Genomic DNA, 24,267 nt, shown 5'->3' with positions numbered 1-24,267 from the left:
TGATAACTTCCAACCCACCTATGCATAAAATTTCATCAAGCTTTACTCTGAAAGCAGAATGTCTTTATTCTAAATAAGTGATATTAATAATAAAATTGAGGGCACCAAGATCATTAATCAGAGTGGTATTTTGATTTCCCTCCTTAAATCACCATACATAGCTTTCTGCATTCATCTTGCATTGACTGTCATTACTTGTCTGAATGAGACTGATACCACAGCGATGTTTTAAATAATAATCATACCTCAAAAGACTGAAGTCTCAGAGGTAATTGAAGAGAATAACCTAGAGCACAGGGGGAGAATTGAAGGAGATGTTACTGAGGTGACATAAAAGCAGTCTAAATGACAGTAAAATGTGACAAGAAAATTAGCAGGAAACAAATGAAACGGATAATTTAAGATAAACAACTTTAGAGCAGAGCAAGGAAGTTCCAGACCACAGCAAGGAAGTTCCAGACCACAAGCTTTCTGTTTCCTGCATTCTTACTTCTTACTACGTGATACATCTAGTCACCAGGGAAGAAGCGAATGACACACTTCCAAAAACCAATTCTTAGCTTTCTAAATAAAACACTTTCAGGCTGGAGAGAGATCCATGAGCATAGAGATCTTAAAATTCATGTTCAACAATAAATCCTGGGGCCCCAGACAGTGTCAGGTGCATAGGGGGTGTTCAGTAAATATCAGTTAAATGTATGCATAAATCGATGAACGGGATTCCTGGAAAATACTACACTCTCCTTCTCCAAATTATCTTCATCTCAAAGACAGGAATCTCTAACTTTTAATTCTTTACTTAGATTATGCTGTCTCCTAAACTATTTGTGTTTTCTAGAAATTTAAGGCAGGATGTCTCAGAGTCTGGGAAAATCCCACTTTCCTCCTGCTACACCTTACAGTTGTGAGAAAGCACATTTCAGACAACAGGGAAAACCCATACTTCACCACAACAACACACTATACACTGTCTGGTCCACTGGAGCATAAATTAAAGAGAAACAAGGTAGTCAAGCAAGTAGGCGGCAAGAGGAAGGGGGCGGAGACATCATCAGGGAGTATAAACTCTGAGATGCCTCAGAGCCTCACAGACTCAACAAGAGCTCCAGCAAAGACTTTCACTGTAGCTTGACTTGACCTGAGATTAACTAGGGAATCTTGAGAATAAAGATGAGCTCTGAAAATTGTTTCGTAGCAGAGAACAGCTCTTTGCATCCGGAGAGTGGACAAGAAAGTAAGTCAGATCTGATTGCCTATTTACTCTCTGGTATCTCTATATATGACATTAATAGTAGTTATAGAAGATATACTGGTAATCTCTCTATATATGATATATAATCTTAGAGAAATATACTGCTAATCTCTATGTATGTGATATCTAATGGTTGTTAGGGAAGGAAGTGAGGCTTTGTCTTTTAGAGAAGACAGGCTCTTCTTCAGGGAAGAGGTAAATCCCTTTCTATCTATAAGAAGATAGAATACCTGAGATGAGAGAAAGCCGCAAAAACGAATTTCAGAAGATCTTTAAAGATCTTTCTCTTTGCTTTAGTTTATATCATCTCAGTGTTTAGATTTAATTAGAAAACTTTCTGCTCTAGCCCAGTTATTCTCCATCATTTTTTTCATATCCATCTGTACATTCTCCAGGAAGTGTTGTCTCTCTTTATGAAAAATTATATTTTCCACATAAGCAATTACACTGTTTGCCTTCCTTTGCATTCAGTGTCCGCTTTCAGTGTACCTTATCCTGTGTTCTCATGACAGCATCCTCTAGTTGCTGGAAATGGGCAAGTTTGCCATCTTTGAGAGAACAGCTATATCAGCAGATGAAAATTTACAGTGTCCATTTGTAATTTACTAAAAAAAAAAAGTCACAAAAGAATTCCTGAAAATGCAATCTCCTGCTTTGGTATTCTTTATAGGACTTTTTTCCTCTATTTCATCCTTCTATTTAACCTTTCCAATCTCTGGCTTCAAAGACTATGTAACTTAGAATTTGTTCTTCCTTTCCTTTGTTTCTCAGCAAAACATAATCATCTTAGAAATTTTCCTCTCTTCTATTTGTCTATTCTATCCACATATCTAGTTTATTTCCTGTTACTGGGATTTTGCCTATTGTTTTTCTATACCTTACTTCTGTAAAATTTGTTGAGTTTTTCTATTTATCCCTCTTTCTCCTTAGTTAATGAGGTACCCTAAAGCACTAGCATTTAGGAATTAGTCTACTTGTCAGCAAGAGCGATCTATTAACAAAGGGATATGTGAGAAACACGAGAACTAAAACAATCTTGTGGAAAGGGATTCTTTTCTAAGCGTATGTCTACTATATTAGTTTACTTCCGAAAAACATCAGTTACTTCTCATAAATCCATCCTGTGTTTAAGAACATAAAATGTAGTGTGGATAACAAATGCAAAGCATGCAAATTTTCAGGTAATCAAGCGAGCCATTACTTACGGCACATGTGTGCCGCCAAAAAGAAATACTAATAATAATAATAACTACTCAATAAATAGAGAGCATAGGTGAAAGAAGGACCTAATACAGAAATTTTTAACTTTTCCTGATACTGTTTCAACTTTCTTTTGAATGTCTGATTTAGGCTGCCCTAGTCATCCTTGGACGTTATCCTTGGGTGATTCAATAAGTAGCAAATTGAGTTGATTTTCAACTTCTCCATTAATGTGCAGGACCTGAAATCAAAGCAGAAGTGTGCTGTTGAGGGAAATGTTTTGTCACCTAGGAGATAAGTCAAGCTGTGGGTAACAACAGCCCTCAATTGTAATCCCAGCACTTTGGGAGGCCGAGGTGGGCGGATCACGAGGTCAGGAGATTGAGACCATCCTGGCTAACACGATGAAACCCCGTCTCTACTAAAAATACAAAAAGTTAGCTGGGCGTGGTGGCGGGCGCCTGTAGTCCCAGCTACTTGGGAGGCTGAGGCAGGAGAATGGCGTGAACCCGGGAGGTGGAGCTTGCAGTGAGCCGAGATCGCGCCATTGCACTCCAGCCTGGGCGACAGAGCGAGACTCCGTCTCAAAAAATAAATAAATAAATAAATAATTAAAACAGTAGCCCTCATTAATGGGAATAAAGTATCATCTGAGAGTCATCCCAAAGCTTACTCCCTAGTTGAGCCAATGGGCTGATTGAGACTCTGGAACCCACGGGTCACTGGGGTGTGTTAGTGCTCACTGAGGAGACAGAGCTGTTGCAATACTGAGTTCAAGCAGCACGACTGACTCACATAATGTGAAGTGAAACCAGACAGAGCTCCGAACTTGGTACCTTGGGTAGCAAAGGCGGCTTCCAATGATGATTCTATACCGGTGAACAAAGAAAAATTTGCTTTGAGAAGCTGAGAAAATCGAGCTAGACAGCAGTGAAGTAAAGGCTTCTCTTGCAAAATCTGAGTGCCGATCTGTGATGGGAAAATTAACTTACAGATAAAGCAAAAGTTGATGTGGACACCAGTACCCAGTAAATTACTGTGGAAAAAAAGTCACCATCTCTTGGTCCAGTTTACCTTCAGATAAATGTTTTAAGGGTAAAAATATGTGTATTTCAAGATATGTCTTATGTAAAATTTTTTAAGTTATGAAAATCATCCATATTGAAAAATAGAATGTTTTCTATTTTGAAACTGTTTTGCATTGTCAGTTTACTTAAGCAGCCATTTTACATTTTGGTTTTTGAGAACATAATAGGGACCTGTATACTCCTTGTGGGGCCAAATTTTAAGACTCCTGACAGCTCATCCTGCAAAATTAAAATCCATAATCTAAGTCGCAAAATTCTCTTTTCTCCTTCCTCAGTTATTTACTTAGAGTGTAGAACAGACATCCTCTTAGAGTTTTTTGTAACTATCAGTTATCATTAACATCAAATTATTATTCTAAATCCTTCCACAGAAACACTACTTGTTGGGGAAAAAAAAGGCTTTTACTTTGTTTCACCATTGTACAGAGGGTAAATGAAATAACTTTCACTGAATATTTGGTCTATAATACTGTTACATCTCCTCTATTATTTTAACATCTTTTGAAAAATTCAAATTTTTACTGTTCATTCGCATATAATTTTAAATTGAGGTTTAGTTCACATACAATGAATGCACAGCTCATAGGTGTACAGTTTAACGACTTATGACAGTGGTATAACCACAAGACCAGCAACATTTGAATCTTTCCATCACCCTAGACAGTTTGCCCTGTGTCCCATTCCAGTTAAATTACCTTTCCTACACACACAAAGGCAACCACTGTTCTGATTTTTGACACCAGAGCTTAGACCAACTATTATTTAATGTCATATAAATGCAAATATGTAGTATACAATCTTCTGTGGCTGGATTTTTTTCACTCAACATTTTTTTTGGAGATTCATTCATTTTGTTGCATGTATCAGTTGTCTTATTTTGAATTGCTGAGCAGAATTCCCTTGTATGGATATACCATAATTTGTTTACTTATTTTCCTGTTGATGGATATTTGGATTATTTCTGGAATTTGGCTCTTCAGAATAAAGCTGCTAGGAACATTCTTGCACAAGGCATTTTGAGAACATATTTTCATTTTTCTTGAGGATATACATAGGAGTAGGTTTGTTGGGCCATAGAAAAGGCATATATTTAATTTTATAAGAAACAGTTTCCAAAGTGTTTTTCCAATTTACTCTCCCACCAATAATATCTGAAAATTCCAGTTGCTCCACATCTGCAGCAACTTCACCAAAAAATACTGTCACGTTTAAAATTTTGTTCAGTCATTTTAATGTCAGATATTTATATATCAATTCAATATTTTACTTTATGATATTATCCATATTTATCCCATTCACATCATTTCCCTCAAACAGTAACTACAAGGAGATTAAGGAATTATGCTAGAATTTTTTATTTATTTATTTTTTTAGACAAGGTCTCACTCTGTCACTCAGGTTAGAGTGCAGTGGTGCAATCTCCGCTCACAGCAACCTCTGCCTCCCAGGCTAAAGCGATCCTCCCACTTCAGACTCCCAAGTAGCTGGGAACACAAGTGCGTGCCACCATGACCAGCTAATTTTTTGTATTTTTGGTGGAGACAGGGTTTCACCATGTTGCTCATGATGGTCTTGAACTCCTGAGCTCAGGTGATCAATCCACTCACCTCGGCCTCCCAAAATGCTGAGATTACAGGTGTGAGCCACCATGCCCTAGAATTTTTTTATGTGTCTTCTGGGGCATGTGCATATTTAATAAACGTTCTTATCATTATTAAAACAAACTGATTATATACTTAGAATTTTCATAGTTACTAAGTGTATAAATCATATGTGTCCGGTAAATATTTTGGGGAGACACTTTATAATCTCATCATTATGCTTGAATTGTTTCATTTCAAGCCAACAATAAACTATTCAAATTCACTCAAAATTGGGGGTAAATTAACTTAGAAATTTCTATAAAGAGATGGGGAAATTTCATATAATGAGATAGGAAATATTAAGTTTAAATGCCTCAAAAGAATGTTGCATATTCCTATAGTACTTCTATAGTCTGCCTGAACTCATCATCAACTTTCTCCCTTCCAGATGATGCCACCAGTCCCCATTTTTCAACACGTCATGAAGGGTCCTTCCAAGTTCCTGTCCTGTGTGCTGTAATGAATGTGGTCTTCATCACCATTTTAATCATAGCTCTCATTGCCTTATCAGGTGGGTCTACACTTCATCAATTCTTTCAAAGCCTCCTAGCTGTAAGCATTCATGCCCAGCTGAAATCAATATTAGTTTAGTCTAGTTAATCAGAAACTAGCTAATTCAGAATCATCCCATGTACCATATATGGCCAATTTCCTAATCAATACTAAACATAATTCCACAATCCTTGAATAATTAATGTAATACTTTTATAAGTATTAAAAGTATCTATGATTTATATATTACTATAGAATAAAATTGCATTTGAAAAGATGTTTACATCTAGAATGAAGGGAGCTGATTTGAATTCTGAATAAATAGCTATTTAGCTAGAAAAAAATGTGAACTTCACATTCATTGATTATGGAAAAAAATCATATCTAAAACCATAGATTAATGAGGAAGTGGCCAGTCTTTTGTGTTTTATCTCAAAGGACACAGAATGGTAGTTCTGAATAATTAAGATTATATTTAAAAGTTCCCAGAGAGTCAGTAGTGATTTGGTATTCAATACCTCCAGCTATACCAAGATATATTTGTATCTTTTACAAATGGGAATGTTTACCATTGTTTTGAGATATTCTGAGTCATATGTCTTTCTGTATTTTGAATTGGTTCCCTAAAAGTTACTCTCTCCATCTTTCCAGCCTAGTGCTATAAATACTGCATCTTCAAATTCTTCCGCCTCTGCGTTCAGATTCAAAACCTTATTTGAAATGTATAATGCACTTTATCCTTTCTAGTCCAAAGAAATATCTAATCCAAATTTTCAGAATTGTTCTATATTTCTGTCATTTTCTGACATTATGACCAAAAGTACATCCCCTCATCCTCATATCTCCATCCAATGATGATTAGGCACAATGGAAGATCAGATATGGTCCTGAGAACTTTCTTTCTTCATACCCTTTTCAGAATTCTACTTTTTAGCTTTTATCCTTTACTTTATCACCACCTAGCACAACATACCATCCTAAGGCTAGTTTTGCATGCTGTGGGTATTTGGTTTCTTTTGTTACTAAAACAAAGCATTTTTCTGTTCACAGTGGGCCAATACAATTGTCCAGGCCAATACACATTCTCAATGCCATCAGACAGCCATGTTTCTTCATGCTCTGAGGACTGGGTTGGCTACCAGAGGAAATGCTACTTTATTTCTACTGTGAAGAGGAGCTGGACTTCAGCCCAAAATGCTTGTTCTGAACATGGTGCTACTCTTGCTGTCATTGATTCTGAAAAGGACATGGTAAGAATAAAAAATATATAAAATACTACTATTTTAATTCATATGGCTAATCAGTGCTTTCCTTCCGTTTCTAAGTGGAGAAAACAAACAAACAAACAAAGAAACATTGTACCTATTTCAGATGTAGGAAAATGTCATCCCAGAGAACCATATGATCAGCCTGAGGTCAAAATGAGATTTAATTTAATCTTTTAAATTTGATTTGATTGCTTAGCTTCAAAGACCAGATATCCAAATATGCTGATCCTATATAGAATGAGTACATGGTCAGATAAGCTGTCATGCCTCAAGTTGCAGCTTTTGAGAAACAGGTTTTACTATCTACTTCCCCAGAAGGGTGTTTAATGTAACAACTCATTTGTGCTTTCTTTAAGAACTTTCTAAAACGATACGCAGGTAGAGAGGAACACTGGGTTGGACTGAAAAAGGAACCTGGTCACCCATGGAAGTGGTCAAATGGCAAAGAATTTAACAACTGGTAAGTCTCCAGAAGTCTCTTTATATTCCCCAGGGTGGCATCTCAGGAAAATCACTTTCCTTTTCTCCTTTCAAAGCACTTTAGATATAAAGGCTGAGCTCTTCAAGAGCTCTAACAATCTCTTCTGAATGCGTATACTCTGGAATTCTTTAATAACGGGCTTTATTATTATTCTTTTTCTTTATCCACACTTATAATACATAAAATAAATGCTTATAGTAATTTTTCTCAGCAAACTCTAATGTGAGTAGCAGATCTGGTTAATTTGGAAATATTTCAATAATAATTATGATGATGCAACAAAAACCCATTTTCAATGTCACATTTAGTCTTTACTAATAAGACAGTTGCTGGAAAATAAATCCTTCTTACTATTTCTAAGTTTTCATCTCCACAGAATAAAGAATAGTTTCAATGCCTAATTATGAGTTTCTATACACCTAAAAGAAAATTTGCCCCAGAATTAGATACTCTATTTTCATTACCTTTAGTTAAAATACATTTAATGTTTGAAGATCATTTTATAAGTTTGCTGTTGATCATAATACTGATAAAGTATCGAGATTAAAATTCAGGTTTCTAGAAAAGGGATTCCTAATATTTGTCCTATGGCTCCATATCCACAGATGGGCTTCAGGAGCCATAAACCCCTTAAAGCTGTATGCACTAGTATGCATGGCTGTTGAATGCATAAAATTTTGTGAAATTATTTATTGAAAAATCTATGAACTCAAAAATGACCAAGAATCACTTAAATGGTGCCATGCCAACCAAATGAATGGCGTGCTTTCCTCTTACTTCCATATTTTTTTCTCCACATCCTATTTTTTTTCAATTCTTGTCCATTGTCTCTACAGATTAGTCTATGATTATTTGACTTATGTATCCCACTAAGAATTTAAAAGAAGCAGAGGTCACCATCTCCGAGTTCAGTCTCATGTAACTGAATGAAAACAATGAGCTGAAAATAATTCTAAGTTTCTTTATTGTTTGACAGGTTCAACGTTACAGGGTCTGAGAAGTGTGTTTTTCTGAAAAACACAGAGGTCAGCAGCATGGAATGTGAGAAGAATTTATACTGGATATGTAACAAACCTTACAAATAATAAGGAAACATGTTCACTTATTGACTATTATAGAATGGAACTCAAGGAAATCTGTGTCAGTGGATGCTGCTCTGTGGTCCGAAGTCTTCCATATAGACTTTGTGAAAAAAAATTTTATAGTGTCTTGGGAATTTTCTTCCAAACAGAACTATGGGAAAAAAGGAAGAAATTCCAGGAAAATCTGCATTGTGGGCTTTTATTGCCATGAGCTGGAAGCATCACAGGTTGACTAATAACCATGCCCAAGAATGAGAAGAATGACTATGCAACCTTTGGATGCACTTTATATTATTTTGAATCCAGAAATAATGAAATAACTAGGCGTGGACTTACTATTTATTGCTGAATGACTACCAACAGTGAGAGCCCTTCATGCATTTGCACTATTGGAAGGAGTTAGATGTTGGTACTAGATACTGAATGTAAACAAAGGAATTATGGCTGGTAACATAGGTTTTTAGTCTAATTGAATCCCTTAAACTCAGGGAGCATTTATAAATGGACAAATGCTTATGAAACTAAGATTTGCAATATTTCTCTCTTTTTAGAGAAATTTGCCAATTTACTTTGTTATTTTTCCCCAAAAAGAATGGGATGATCGTGTATTTATTTTTTTACTTCCTCAGCTGTAGACAGGTCCTTTTCGATGGTACATATTTCTTTGCCTTTATAATCTTTTATACAGTGTTTTACAGAGAAAAGACATAAGCAAAGACTATGAGGAATATTTGCAAGACACAGAATAGTGTTGGAAAATGTGCAATATGTGATGTGGCAAATCTCTTAGGAAATATTCTGTAATCTTCAGACCTAGAATAATACTAGTCTTATAATAGGTTTGTGACTTTCCTAAATCAATTCTATTACGTGCAATACTTCAATACTTCATTTAAAATATTTTTATGTGCAATAAAATGTATTTGTTTGTATTTTGTGTTCAGTACAATTATAAGCTGTTTTTATATATGTGAAATAAAAGTAGAATAAACACAATGGTTTCTAAGAAAGTTCATTCCTTCAAAATACATTAAAAAGTATATACTATATGAGAAAGCAGAAAACAGAGTTACTATAACTTAGAAAAAAATCCCATGTAGAGTGAAACCCTTAGTTTTATAATAGCTTATACATATCCAATTGTTTTCATATGCTTATATGCTAAAGGGTGTATGTATCCATATCCATTTTTCTGTATATAGCAGATGCTCTGTAATAATTACTCCTCATAGTCAATGCTCTGAAAGTATCTTGTTCAATTCTGAGGTGCTATATACACTTTAGTTATTTATGTAAAATAATTCAATATATAGAAAAGAGGCATAATCTTCATGGGATATTTCAATCAGCAAAAAACTCAATGATGTAGTTTGGATGTGTGTCCCTGCCCAAATCTCATGTCGCATTGTAATCCCCTTTGTTGGAGGTGGGGCCTGGTGGGAGGTGATTACATCATGGGAGCGAATCTCTCATGAATGGTTTAGCATCATCCTCTTGATGGTCTCCTTGCACCTGAGTGAGTTCTCAGGAGATCTGGTCTTTTCAAAGTGTGCAGCACTTTCTCTCTCTCTCTCTCTCTCTTTCCTGCTTTCTCCATGTGACATGCCTGCTCCCACTCCACTTCACCTTCCAACATATGTAAAAGCTCCCTAAGCTTCCACGGAAGCTGACCAGTGTCAGCATTATGCTTGTAAAAACTGCAGAACCGTAAGCCAATTAAGCCTTTTTTCTTTATAAATTACCCAGCTCTCAGATATTTTTATAGCAATGCAAGAATAGCCTAATACATTTGATTGCCTTCAAAATTGTTTTATAAATGTAATTTGCAATATTCTTCTCTGCTTGTTGGAAATGTATGATGTGTATGGTATCTCTAAACTATTGACAAACGGCAAACAGAAATGTGGATTTCAGACACTGCTTAGTGAAAAATAATGACCTCTGTGCTCCTGAGTTCCCACAGCTGTGGGAAAAAAGAAACAAGCAGCCTCCTAGCTGTAATATTCTATCATTACCAACAATCTACTCCCGAGTCATCTTAGAAAACAATATCTTGCGATTAATATTTTAGTTATAACATATCTTTATGTGCATAAATCTAATCAAATTATGAAAATTGAGAGCAAGCTTAAAAATATTTCTATATTAGAATGACACAATTTTTAAGTCATTGAATACTGACTGTATCACCTAACAATTCAATGAATTTTATCATTTTTACAAATAATTTTATTGAATCCCTATAATTATGTGAAATGAGCAGCTGACGTATTTCCCTTTCCAGAGGAAGAAGCTGAAATTATGTTGAAAAAGCGACGCAAAACAGGGATAACTGAGAGTTATTTTTTACACATAATTTGAAGTCATTTTATTCATAAGAACAACTGTTTTCTTTAAATAGATAAAAAATAGACAATTCTTAAAGGGAATAATGTTATTATTTAAAGTATAACTCTACTTGCAAGTGACCAATTACAAATATAAAAAATGGGTTTGTCTCAAGAACCCCTCCTGCCCCAGGCTAAGTCCCCTGTTACAAAAAGTTGCAGTGCCATCTAGTGGTTACACGAGATTACTGCACTTCTGTTTTAAGGATACTACGAAACATCTGTGTGGAGCGTGGAGCTGTTGAGACCCAAAGCACGGGGGCCAGACCGCCTGAGTTTCATCTCTGCCACGCGCCGGCTGACTAGCTATTTTATCAGAACTCATTCAAAATTCAGCTAAAATTAGTTAGATGTTAAATTAGTTAGTACATGAAAACAAACTTAAAACATTATCTGGCTCCCTAGTACACCATAGGCATGTATTAAATACTCATGATGATTATTAGAACGAGAAACACTATGTCTTCAAACTTCCAGTACTGGCATAAAGCCGCGTTTCTACACATGTCTATTTCTACGTAATATATCTTATTTGTATTTGTTTTTGGAAAGCCTTTTAAAAATTTCATTTCACAAGTTATAAGTAAGCACCTACTACTATGGCGGACACCAGAGTTAAAATACTCAGCAAATTCCGCATGGCAACTGGCCTTGTGGAATTCGTGGTCTATTTGTAAAACAAACAACAAGATGAATTGACATGGTGTGATGAATGTTATAATAGGAAAAACGCAGGGTGCTATGGAAGCATATTAAAGATATACTCCTGTATTCAAACCTTTAGCTAATTATCAAAATTTTAACTCTGTAGGCTACATTCATCTTGGATAGTTACATAAATATGTGTAAAATAAAACTATCAGTTATCCGTGTTTTGCGTTGCTTTTTCAACATAATTTCAATTTCTTCCTCTGGAAAGGGGAATACATCAGCTGCACATTTCACATAATTGTAGGGATTGGATAAAACTTTTTAAAAAGGCTAAAATGCCATTGAACTGTTAGGTGCTATAGTCAGTATTCAACTACTTAAAAATTGTATGATACTAATATAGAAATGATATTTTTAAGCTTGCTGTCAATTTTCATAATTTGATTAGATTTTGCACATGAAAATGTATTATAACTGAAATTAAAATGTAAATGATTTTTCAGGGAAAAATATTGGGAAATATATGACCAGAAAGACTGCTGGTGATGGTGTAAACTGGTTTCCTTTACCCTTTGGAAAGCAGCTTGACAATACTTACTGGGGAGGGAGGGAGATTTTAAAGAAATCATCTTGGATGTGCAAGACATAACCACAAAAATGTTTATCAAAGGGATATTTCTAGTAGTGAAAAATCAGAAGCTACCTAATTCTCCAAAACCAAAGATTGAGTTAAATAAATATAATGCTCCTACATGATGAAATGCTATCCCAACATTAAAAAATAATGAAGAACATTTATGTATATGAAAGAATACTCAAACTATTATTGCTGCTAGTTTAAAATAATATATACAATAGGATTATTTCCTGTTCAATATTAAATATACAAAACATGTTTTATATTTCTATATGCTGACAGAAAGTAAAACTACTAAAGTAAACACAGTGGTTTTCCCTGAGGAGGAGGAATATAGGAAGTATTTATTTTCTTTATGTTTTTCTATAATTTTGGATCTCTTTCTTTCTTTCCTTTCTTTTTCTTTTCTCTTTTTTCTTTCTTTTCTTCTTTCTTTCTTCTTTTTTTCCTTCTTTTTTTTTTTTTTCCGAGTCTCACTCTGTCGCCCAGGCTGGAATGCTGTGGCTCGATCTCTGCTCACTGCAGCTTCTGCCTCCCGGGTTCAAGCAATTCTCCTGCCTCAGCGTCCCGGGTAGCTGGGATTACAGGCGCGCACCACCACGCCCGGCTAATTTTTGTATTTTTAGTAGAGACGGGGTTTCGCCATGTTGGCCAAGCTGGTCTCGAACGCCTGACGTCAAGTGATCCGCCGGCCTCAGACTCTCAAAGTGCCGGGATTACCCGCGTGAGCCACCGCGCCCGGCCAATTTTGAATTTTCCTATAATGAAATTATTTTATTCTTAAGAAAAAGTGTTTTCTTTAAATAGATACAAATATATAATTCTTAAAGCGAATAGTTTTATTATTTAAAGCATGACTCTACTGTCTGGTGACCAATTACAAATATGAAAAATGAGTTTATTTCAAGAACCCCTCCTGCCTGTCTTAAAGATCCCTGTTGGAAAAGCTGCAGTGCCATCTAGTGACTGGATGAGATTACTGCACTTCTGTGTTAAGTCATTGTCAAAGGACATTAAAAAATAATTTCTTGCTGGCTATAATTAACAATAATATATTGCACATTTCAAAATCGCGAAGCAAATAAATTTCAAATGTTCTCACAATGAAAAATTATAAGTATTTGAGGTGATTGATATGGTAATTAGCTTGACTGAATCATTCCACATTGTGTACAAATAACATTACATTATACCCCACAAATAGATACAATTATAATTTGTCGATTTACAATAAATTTTTAAAATATATCTTGGTTATTTTTTACACTCAAGTGGCTTGTGTGTGTGTGGATGATGATTCTTGGTTTCTTTAGTGGAAAGATGTGGCAGTCACCACTCTCTCAACACTACATTTTGTATTTTTTCTAGTTATAAAGGAAATGGCATAATCTAGAAAAGTAAAACTTAACCTTTGATAATGCTGCACCCCATCCATATTTCTCAATATTTGTAATGCCAAATTTAAAATGTAATTAAAATAATGCATGTAAAAGTGCTTCGTCTATGCTAAAGAACTACATTACCATAAGTTGACTTGCTTCCAAATTTCTAGGTTCTGAGACCTGAAGTTCACATTATTTTCTTATTTTACATATACTTATCAATAACTTGAAACCAACAAACAAAAATCTGCACATTATAAACTTAAAATTACAGATTTCTAGTTTTCAAAATACATCATGGACAGAATGACAAGTCGTCACAGAGTGGAAGACATTCTAACACGCATAATTGATAAAGGAATCTGTCTCTCCCCACCCCCATCATCTATCTATCTAACTATCTATCTATCTATCTATCTATCTATCTATCTATCATCTATCTATCTATCATCTATCATGTACCTAGACAACAAATCAATAATACAATGACTGTTGATCTTAAGAGGCTAAGAGAGGCTCTCAGTCCTCAGCCAGGAAGAAAAGGAAACTTCAGCACAATAGTCGAATAAACTGGTTTTGCTAACAACCTGAAGAAGCTTTGTATTACACTTTTTTTGCATTGCTATAAAGAATTCCCTGTCCAGGTGCAGTGTATCACGCCTGTTATCCCAGGACTTTGGGAGGCCGAGGTGGGTGGATCCCTTGAGCTCAGGAGTTCGAGACCAGCCTGGACAACATGATGAAACCCAGTCTCTACTAAAAATACAAAAATTAGCCGGGCATGGTGGCATGTGCCTATCATCCCAGATACATAGGAGTTTGAGGTGGAAGGACCACCTGAGCCTGGGAGGTAGAGGCTGCAGTGGACTGGGATTGCCACTGCACTAGAGCCAGGGCAACAGAGTGAGGATGCTGTGAAAAAGAAGAAAGAAAGAAAAAGAAGGAAGAGAAGGAAGGAAGGAAGAGAGGGAGGGAGGGAAAAAAGGAGGAAGGAAGGGAGGGAAGGAAGGAAGACCTGAGGATGGGTAATTCATAAAGAAAAGAGGTTTAATTGGTTCACGGTTCTACAGGCTGCACAGTCATGACTCTGGCACTTGCTCTTGGTGAGGCCTCAGAACCTTACAATTATGGCAATGGGGAGCCACCACGTGAAGAGAGCCGGGGGGAAAGTGCCACATGCTCTCACCAGATCTTGCCTGAACTCACAGTGAGATCTCATTTATTACCAAGGGGATAGCACTAAGCCATCATGAGGGATCTTCCCCATGATCCGAAGACATCCCCCCAGGCTCCTCTCCAACACTGGGATTACATTTCAACATGAGATTTGGAGAGGACAAACATCCAAACTATTTCAAGCTTAAAAGCAGATTTTTCCTCAGAGCTTCCAGAAAACAACCAGGTCCTCGAATTTGGCCTTATAGGACCCTAAACAGAAAACGGACTGTGCCTGGACTTCTGAGCTATAGAAACCGCAAGATAATCATGTGCTGTTTTAAGCTGCTAAATTTGTGGTAATTTGTTACGGCAGCAATATAAAAAAATCGTATCTTTAAAAATTTTTATTTTCAGTTTGTTTCTGAGAAACAGAAATACAATTGATTCTTTTATATTGAATTTGTATCCAGCTGCCTTATAAACTCCTTTATTAATTCTAATAATTTATCGATAGATTTTCTTGGATTTTCTATAAACAGAATCATATCCATGGTAGATGTGTGCTGTATTTTTCTTTCCAAAGTTTTATAACCTAAAAATCATATTGTATCTGTTAACATCGTGAACAATGATGTTAAGTGGAAATAAGAACAGTGAGTACCTTGTCTTGTTCCCAATGTCAAAGGCAAAGTTTTTAATATGCTACCATTAACTGTAATGTTTGTTCTAGCTTTGTTTACTTGTTAGGTTGACTGGTTGTTTTGGGGGAGATGCTGAGAATAGATATTATTAGATTAAGAATTATTTGTTCTGTGAAATTAATTTTAGTTACTGTGGATTTTAGTTCTAGAGTTTCCATCTTCTCCTTTTTCAAACTTTCCAAGTTTCAGTCCAAATTCTAATATATTCATTTTATTTCCAGGAGTTCATTTTAAATATATTAGTATTTTAAAAATATTTTATGTTGTTATATTTTAAATACTATATAGGTATGTAAATTTAAGAAATGATTTATTTAAAATTTAAATATGTATTGACTTAAATCTGATTTTTTGAAATAATATTTGAACATGCTTACTTTAAAGTCTGTGTGTGATACTGCATTTTCTACAGCCCTTGGAATTTCTTAACCACTGCCTGTTATTTCTATCTGTAACTTTTAATGTCATCTTTTCTATTTATGTACCCAGTTATTTATTTCATGTTGTTGTTGAGTGCTGGACTTTTGTCTTAAAAAAAAAAGAAAAAAAGAAAAAACTGAGGCTAGGCACAGTGGCTCACACCTGTAATCCCAGCACTTTGGGAGGCCGAGTCAGGCGGATCACCTGAGATCAGGAGTTCAAGACCAGCCTGGCCATCATGGTGAAACCCCATCTCTACTAAAAAAACAAAAATTAGCCAGGCGTGGTGGCATAAACCCGTAATCCCAGCTACTCAGGAGGCTGAGACACGGGAATCCCTTAAACCTGGGAGGTGGAGGTTGCAGTGAGCTGAGATCACGCCACTGCATTCCAGCCTGGGCAACAGAGCGAGACTCCATCTCAAAACAAAAGAAAAAAATATAGTAATTATTTGAAAACTAGAATTATGTTATATTCTTTGACCAAGATGGCCTTAATGTTTCCCTCAGACTTCTTTTTATCTGTGAATCCATGATTTTTCTTTTCTTGGATCATTTAGGAAACTTGTAATTACAAATTCTTTCTCTGCTTCTTTGAAACATAAATCTTCTCCCAGCCTCTTTCCAGTTTTACAGCCCAGGAATGTCTTTCTCAAAGACCTGGGAGCCAGGCTTTTGGAATGTAACCATCAAGCGAGACAGTGCCCCTACTTCCGGCTTCTGTGGAAGCACAGGAACCTCACTTCAATGAGCTTCAATTAACAACTACCGATGACCTAATCACATTGACCAGAGTCCCCTCAACATGCTCTGGTCCTTTTCCACCAGCTCACTCCAGTATTTAAACATCTTCCCACTTCAGCATAATTGGATTCAATTACTCTCTTCTATTACAATGGTCTTGAATAAAATCTTTCTTCCCTGTTTAGTTTGTATGATGCAATTTTTCTTTGACAAAAAAAGTACCTGCAGGAAGAATGTAAATGTGCTTCTAGGAAATCATCACAGCAATTAGCAATCTACGATCAACTTTCCTTCAGTTTTAGTAATGGAAAGGATTTGAAGGTGAGTTTCACCTCCTTCAAGAGCCAATCTACTCTTAGATTAGTCTTATTCCTAGGGCAGTGTTTTTCTACCTGCGATGGGGTAATTTTATCCCTCAAAGGGTATTTAGCAATGTCTAGACATATTTGTGATTGTTCGACTTGGTGAAGGGTCAGTGTCAGGGTAGGTGAGATGGGGGAAGAGGCTGGCTACTGGCATCTACGGGATGAAAGTAAAGGATGCTCCTAAACATCTTACGATGTGCTGCACAGCCCCTGCAAGAAAGAATAATATGACTCAAAGTGCCAATAATGTCAAGATCGGAAGATTTTGTCTGGGGTGCAGCTTTTGGTGAACTAACTAGAACTATTAATTTTTTCACCCCACCCCTACTTGGAGACTGGAGTTACTCTAGCACCGAAGACTGCCAAGAGCCCTGCTTGACTCCTTAGCTTTTTCATCTGTAAGATTTTCTGTTGGAAAAGCAGCTCTTATTTCTGGGTTTCAGTTATCTCTTGGATTTGTATTGTTTTATTTTTCAATAGCATGTAATTTCATTGATGCCTTTATGATGGTTTGAGGCTGAGTGCAGTGGCTCGTGCCTGTAATCCCAGCACTTTGGGAGGCCAAGGTGGGAGGATTGCTTGAGCCCAGGAGTTTGAGGCTGCAGTGAGCTGTGATTGCACCACTGTACTTGAGCCTGCGAGACAGACTGAGACCCAGTCTAAAAAATTAAATTAAATTAAATTAATGATTTGAAACATTTTGTCTAGACTTTCAAATTGTCCTCAGTGGAAAGAGGGTTGGTAATACCCAGCAAGGGATTATCCACACTTTTTGTAATAGCCAAATAAAATAACTTGAAGTCTCATTCTGCCTTTAAAAATATATTTTTCTGAGTAATCCTGAGAATTCTCAGAGGGTACTTAAAAACTTGTTTGTTGCTTATTAATTCTCTCTCTTAACTGTTGCTCCAGTCTGCTCCACTGGTCATATCTTGTTGATTTATCGCTGGTTCTGTATGATGTGGTCTTCAACCCACACTACTTTGCTAAGTTTTAGCACTCTTGCTCCCTATATTATCCAAAGCACCAAAATAATAAAAGTAACAAAGTGTGTACCAGATGGCGGTAATTACAATAAGGATGATTAAAATACGACAATAATTATAACATCTCTATAGTGTTTCTATATGCCAGACACTAAATGTTTTACATATAATTCATGTAATCTCCAAAACGGCCCTGTGACTTAGATCTAATATCTCATTTAATATGTAACAAAACCAAGTCACAAATAATTGCTTTACCGGAAGCCTTTAAATTTCAGATCTACGCTTCATAGCCAGGCAATCTGACACTTTGGAAAAACATGACGTATTTTGACACTCAAAAATATAGGACGTTGGATGGGAATGGTGGCTCATGCCTGTAATCCCAGCACTTTGGGAGGCCAAGGCGAGTGGATCACCTGAAGTCAGGAGTTTGAGACCAACCTGGCCAACATGGTGAAAACCCACCTCTACTAAAAATACAAAAATTAGCCAGGCGTGGTGGCAGGTGCTTATAATCCCAGCTACTCGGGAGGCTGAGGCAAGAGAATCACTTCAACCTGGCAGGGGGAGGTTGCAGCGAGCTGAGATCCTGCCACTGCACTCCAGCCTGGGTGACAGAGAGAGACTCTGTCTCAAATTATATATATATTTAAAGCTGAATGCCTGGTTTCATTTTTGTCAAAGTTTATGGCAACTTCAATCACACAGGGCCCCCTACTGGCAGAACACCTCCTTTTCTTCCAGCTTGCACTGTTGCTGAAGCTTGCCTACTCACCTCCAGACTATTTAAATTCGTCTACTCTTTCCATAATTTCTGAGGGTGTTTGTCAAAAACACCAGGGATAATTGTTTAACTTCCGGAGGCAGCAATATAATAAAAACTGAGACAAAGAGCTGATGAAAACTTAAAAAAAAAAAAAACTGGAAATGAGATGTCTACAGTAGGCTTCAAAATCTCCAACATATTTCTTGGAATCTCGAAGGTTGTGCAAAAGCACAGGGCAGTGTGAATGTCCAGGGCTGTATACAGGTTCAGGAGTTACCTGACAAGAACCTAAGCTCTCACCTCTGGCTGACCTCGAAGCTCAGCCTGTGCAGTGTGAATGTACAGGGCTGTAAACAGGTTCAGGAGTTACCTGAGAAGAACCTAAGCTCTCACCTCTGGCTGACCTCGAAGCTCAGCCTGTGCAGGAAGTGAAGGAACAGCACAGCGAACTGCTTGCTGAGGGTCCAGGGTGTGCCCCCACGTGCACGCAAAGTCTCTCAGCGAAGAATGGGAGAGTGAGAGTTTTCAAACTCATGAATCAGTTTAAAAAGACAGGCAACAACAAATGTTTAAGTGAGAAAAAGACTACAGAAGTGATTTCACAGAAAAAGGACACCAAAATGGCAAAAAAGCTTATCAAAACAGTCAAATTCGTCATCAGAGAAATGAAAAAACTTAAAGGAGTCACTACGCACCAACTAGAATATCTAAAATTTTTAAAGAAATAAACAGAAATAAAATCTGAGAATACCAAAGGTTGGTGAGAATTTAGATCAACTGAAATGTTCATAAACCTGAAGGAAGTTCAAATTGATAACCATCTTAATTTGGTCATCTCTACTAAAGCTGCACATCAGCATACTCTGTGAACCAGGAATTCCACTCACTCGTTAATAGAAACAAACATGTATGTGCACCCAAAGACAGGAATCAATATTCATAGCGGTTTTATTCATAATAGCCCTGAATTGGAATCAGATGTCCATCAACTATAAAATAGATAAATGTTGCAGCATCCATACAAGAAGCACTATACCCGTTACACATGCAAAAACACAAACAAATATCAGAAACCTACTGATAAGCAAAGAAGCCAAACATAAATGATCATGAGATTGTGTGATTCCATTTGTACGAAGTTTTTTAAAACCCTAGAATGACAAAGAGAAACCAGCCTAACACAAATTGCTGCAAAACCTGAAAATGCTTCTTCACCGCCCATTTCAGTGTGGTTAGACCACTGATTCATCATCTCTGTTTCTTAGTAAAAACTAAATGCTTATTTATGTCAATGTAACATCTTATTTCAAGTGGCACTTCCTCTCTGATGCACCTGTGGGCTGCGGTAAAATCTCATGCGTGCTCTGTTGGGGCATTTTTGTTTTGTATATCAATTGTCAGTAAATTACTTACTTATTGACATACTAGAAAATCAGCTCCCTGAAGGGAGGACATCATTTTTAATCTCAACTTCCAGTTTCAGGGAAAACAATATAGTTTAACCATTGTAGTTATAGGCTTTGGTGTCAAGTAATCTGGTTTCAAATTTCTGCTCAACTCCTATCCTTCTGTGTGACTTTGAGTGAAGTACCTTGTTTTCCTCATCAGCAATTAGGGATAATAAAGGTGCCTAGCTCCTACAGTTGTGATACCAGAAGACTTAAATGAGCTAATACCTGACACACACAATGTTCTTAGTGAATGTTAGCTTTTAGCTAATCAAATCATCAAACTGTATTTATAAGTTTAGTGTAAATTAAGATTGCTACTTTCATATGAATATTTCCACATAAATTAACACATTCAATATAAATCATAAATTTTGTATGAAATTTCATAAAAATTAATCTATTAATACAAATCTAACCCGATGTTTCTCTGAATGGAAACTTTTTGGCATGTATATATCAAGTGGCCTTGAAAACTCATTGATTAATATTCTAAATTAGGTTGCTCTTTAAGAAAACTCAATAAAACACTAAAAGTAATATATCTGATTTTTTTTCTCATAGATGTGAAGTTTTTTTTGTTTTAATTCTCAAACTAACAAAGGCTACCTAAAAATTCAATAGGGTACTTTCAGGTACGTTTGTAATATTCAACAGATGTATTTGTTTCTGCTTTCTCTAAAATCTCAGTAAAATTTATATTAATAAAACATTTAATAGAATAAAAAATGATTGGGAGCAACTAGGCATAGATGAGAAATGTCTACAAAGTTTGGACTGTGTTCAGTAACTTAGGCCATAGTTCCCTGGATGCTAAAGCATCAGAGACCCTATGCACCACAGACTCTATGGTGGCTCCCATCATCCCTGTGTTCTGGTCTTCAAGCCCTTGTGTGATCTCCTCTCCTTGAATGTGGATAGGACTTGTGATTTGCCTCTAATCAATAAAATACAGCAAAGGTAATGGTATACGCATGATTACATGAATGTAATGTAATGTGCCTAAGATTATAATAACTGTCTGCCAGAGGGGACTCTTTTCATGGCTGCCTTTGAGAAAGCAAGGTGCCATGTCGGGAAAGTCCTTACAGCAAGAAACTGAGGGCTACCTCTGGCTAGTAGCCATCAAGAAACTCAGGCCCTCAGTTGATGGCCCACAAGGAAGTGAATGCTGCCAGCAACCATGTGAGCCTAGAAGCAGATCCTTCCCCAGATGAGCCTCAGAGGAGATGAGAGCCACAGCCAACACCTTCACTACAGCCTTGTGAGTGTCTGAAGCGTAGCACCTACCCAAGCCATGCCTACACTCCTGGCATACAGAAATTATGAGATAACAAATGTGCATTGTTTTAAACCACAAAGCTTAAGGTAATTTGTTATTTAGCAATAAAAAACTAATACCGTATGGGTTCAATATGGGGGAAAACTGGAGAATTAGTAGAAAATATATACAAGGAGCCCCTTGAACAACCAAACGGCAACCCTGTATGTCTACTGAAGATTGGAAGTTTATTGCCTGGCATTACTGAACCACAAGGAGCCTGAATTCAGAGTAAGAGTCCCTAGGCAAGGCTAAGGGAGGAAGCGCTTTACTAAAGACAGAGGAATTAATTGAAATTCTGAATAACAGACTTGCTTTTGAGAGGTGACAGCGTGCTGGCAGTCGTCACAGCCCTCGCTCGCTCTCGGCGCCTCCTCTGCCGGGGCTCCCACTTTGGTGGCACTTGAGGAGCCCTTCAGCCCACCGCTGCACTGTGGGAGCCCCTTGCTGGGCTGGCCAAGGCCGGAGCCGGCTCCCTCAGCTTGCAGGGAGGTGTGGAGGGAGGGGCTAGGGCGGGAACCCGGGCTGCGCGCGGCGCTTGCGGGCCAGCTGGAGTTCCGGGTAGGCGTGGGCTTGGCGGGCTCCGCACTCGGAGCAGCCGGCAGGCCCTGCCGGCCCAGGGCAATGAGGGACCTAGCACCCGGGCCAGCGGCTGTGGAGGGTGTACTGGGCCCCCCAGCAGTGCCAGCCTACCGGCGCTAGGCTCGATTTCTCGCCGGGCCTTAGCTGCCTTCCCGCGGGGCAGGGCTCGGGACCTGCAGCCCGCCATGCCTGAGCCTCCCACCCCCTCCGTGGGCTCCTGTGCGGCCGGAGCCTCCCCGATGAGTGCCGCCCCCTGCTTCACGGCGCCCAGTCCCGTCGACCACTGAGGACGACTCGCTGAGGAGTGCGGGCGCAGAGCATGGGACTGGCAGGCAGCTCTACCTGCAGCCCCGGTGTGGGATCCGCCGGGTGAAGCCAGCTGGGCTCCTGAGTCTGGTGGGGACGTGGAGAACCTTTATGTCTAGCTCAGGGATTGTAAATACACCAATCAGCACCCTGTGTCTAGCTCAGGGTTTGTGAATGCACCAATCGACACTCTGTATCTAGCTACTCTGGTGGGGCCTTGGAGAACGTTTGTGTGGACACTCCGTATCTAGCTAATCTGGTGGGGATGTGGAGAACCTTTGTGTCTAGCTCAGGGATTGTAAACGCACCAATCAGCACCCTGTCAAAACAGACCACTGGGCTCTACCAATCAGCAGGATGTGGGTGGGGGCCAGATAAGAGAATAAAAGCAGGCTGCCCAAGCCAGCAGTGGCAACCCGCTCGGTCACGCTGTGGAAGCTTTGTTCTTCTGTTCTGTGCAATAAATCTTGCTACTGCTCACTCTTTGGGTCCGCACTGCTTATGTGAGCTGTAACACTCACCGCGAACATCTGCAGCTTCACTCCTGAAGCCAACGAGACCAGGAGCCCACCGGGAGGAACGAACAACTCCAGACGCGCCGCCTTCAGAGCTGTAACACTCACCTTGAGGTTCTGCAGCTTCACTCCTGAGCCAGCGAGACCCCGAACCCACCAGAAGGAAGAAACTCCGAACACATCCGAACGCCAGAAGGAACAAACTCCAGAGGCGCCACCTTAAGAGCTGTAACACTCACCGCGAGGGTCCGCGGCTTCATTCTTGAAGTCAGTGAAACCAAGAACCCACCAAGTCCGGACACAGTTTGACATCTCCTAATTGACCTCAATATCCTCGACAATCAGGCTTAAGGCACCCAAGAAGAAAATTGGAGAATTTCTCTTTGAAAAAACTGGCCTGCTTCATAATAAAGACCTACAAATATTGAGATTAAAAAGAAATAAATAACTTCTGCCTGAACATCCAGTGATGTCCACTGATCCCAGACACAGAAATTCCCTTTGCTTATTTAGTACCTCAGTCTTGCATGCTGTTAGACACTTAAGGACTACTAGATATTTAGAAAAGTCTCCAATAAAAGTAAGAGATCAGGCCGGGCCCGATGGCTCACACCTGAATCCCAGCACTTTGGGGGGCTGAGGCAGGCGGATCACCTGAGGCCAGGAGTTCGAGACCAGCCTGGCCAAGATGGTGAAACCCCATCTCCACTAAACATACAAAGAAATTAGCTGGGTGTGGTGGCACGTGCTTGTAATCCCAGCTACTTGGGAGGCTGAGGCAGGAGAATCGCTTGACTTGAACCTGGGAGGTGGAGGTTGCAGTGAGCCGAGATTTTGTCACTGCACTTCACCCTGGGCAACACAGCAGAACTCCGTCTCAAAAAAAAAAAAAAGATCAAAACAAGTACACATAAGATGAAGTTCAAATTAGAATTGATAGTAAAAATGAAAGAAAGACTTAAAATATTCTTATAATTCATAATCTCAGGTGTGGGGAAAGAAAATAGTATATCACTTAAACAAAAAGAGTAAACTATAAAAAAGATCACAACAAGAAATAATCCTTGAAAATTAAAATTATAAGAAAATAAAAAAAAAATTCTATAAAATGGGTGGAGGAAAAACTTGAGAAATTTCCTAGGTAATAAAATCTAAAGAGGAAGAGATAAAAGAAAAAGTATAATAATAGTAGAATATCAACCCAAGAGCACTAATATTTCACTAAAAGGAATGCTAGAAAAAAGACATTAGAATAAAGATACGAGGAAAATTAGGAAATAAGTATAAAAAAATTTCTCAGAAGCTAAGGGTGTGAGTTTCCTGTTTAAAGCTTCACACTGAATGCCCCATGGAAAGGACAAAAATAGACTTAAAAGACACCTCACTGCAG

The 24,267-nt window shown here is 38.0% G+C and overlaps 1 protein-coding gene across 1 annotated transcript; it reads left to right on the top strand.

Annotated features, from left to right (window-relative positions):
• The first annotated feature begins 957 nt into the window (after nucleotides 1–957).
• Nucleotides 958–9,502, top strand: CD69 (CD69 molecule). The gene is made up of 5 exons (XM_520732.9): nucleotides 958–1,234; nucleotides 5,572–5,694; nucleotides 6,726–6,925; nucleotides 7,300–7,403; nucleotides 8,401–9,502. Exons 1-5 carry the CDS (start codon nucleotides 1,171–1,173, stop codon nucleotides 8,507–8,509), a joined length of 600 nt encoding a protein of 199 aa, XP_520732.2. The 5' UTR covers nucleotides 958–1,170; the 3' UTR covers nucleotides 8,510–9,502.
• Nucleotides 9,503–24,267: the final 14,765 nt, after the last annotated feature.

Source organism: Pan troglodytes, chromosome 10, assembly GCF_028858775.2.
Source record: "Pan troglodytes isolate AG18354 chromosome 10, NHGRI_mPanTro3-v2.0_pri, whole genome shotgun sequence".
In the NCBI taxonomy this organism is placed as follows: Eukaryota; Metazoa; Chordata; class Mammalia; order Primates; family Hominidae; genus Pan; species Pan troglodytes.
The sequence above is the reverse complement of the archived record's forward strand: the minus strand, read 5'-3'. Positions and strand labels throughout refer to the sequence as shown.

Excerpts from the sequence above, each read along its gene's own strand:
- CD69 (XM_520732.9), top strand. The coding sequence starts at position 1,171 with ATGAGCTCTGAAAATTGTTTCGTAGCAGAGAACAGCTCTTTGCATCCG. Across the intron at positions 1,235-5,571 it reads TCCGGAGAGTGGACAAGAAA|ATGATGCCACCAGTCCCCAT; the intron begins GTAAGTCAGATC and ends TCTCCCTTCCAG. Across the intron at positions 7,404-8,400 it reads GGCAAAGAATTTAACAACTG|GTTCAACGTTACAGGGTCTG; the intron begins GTAAGTCTCCAG and ends ATTGTTTGACAG.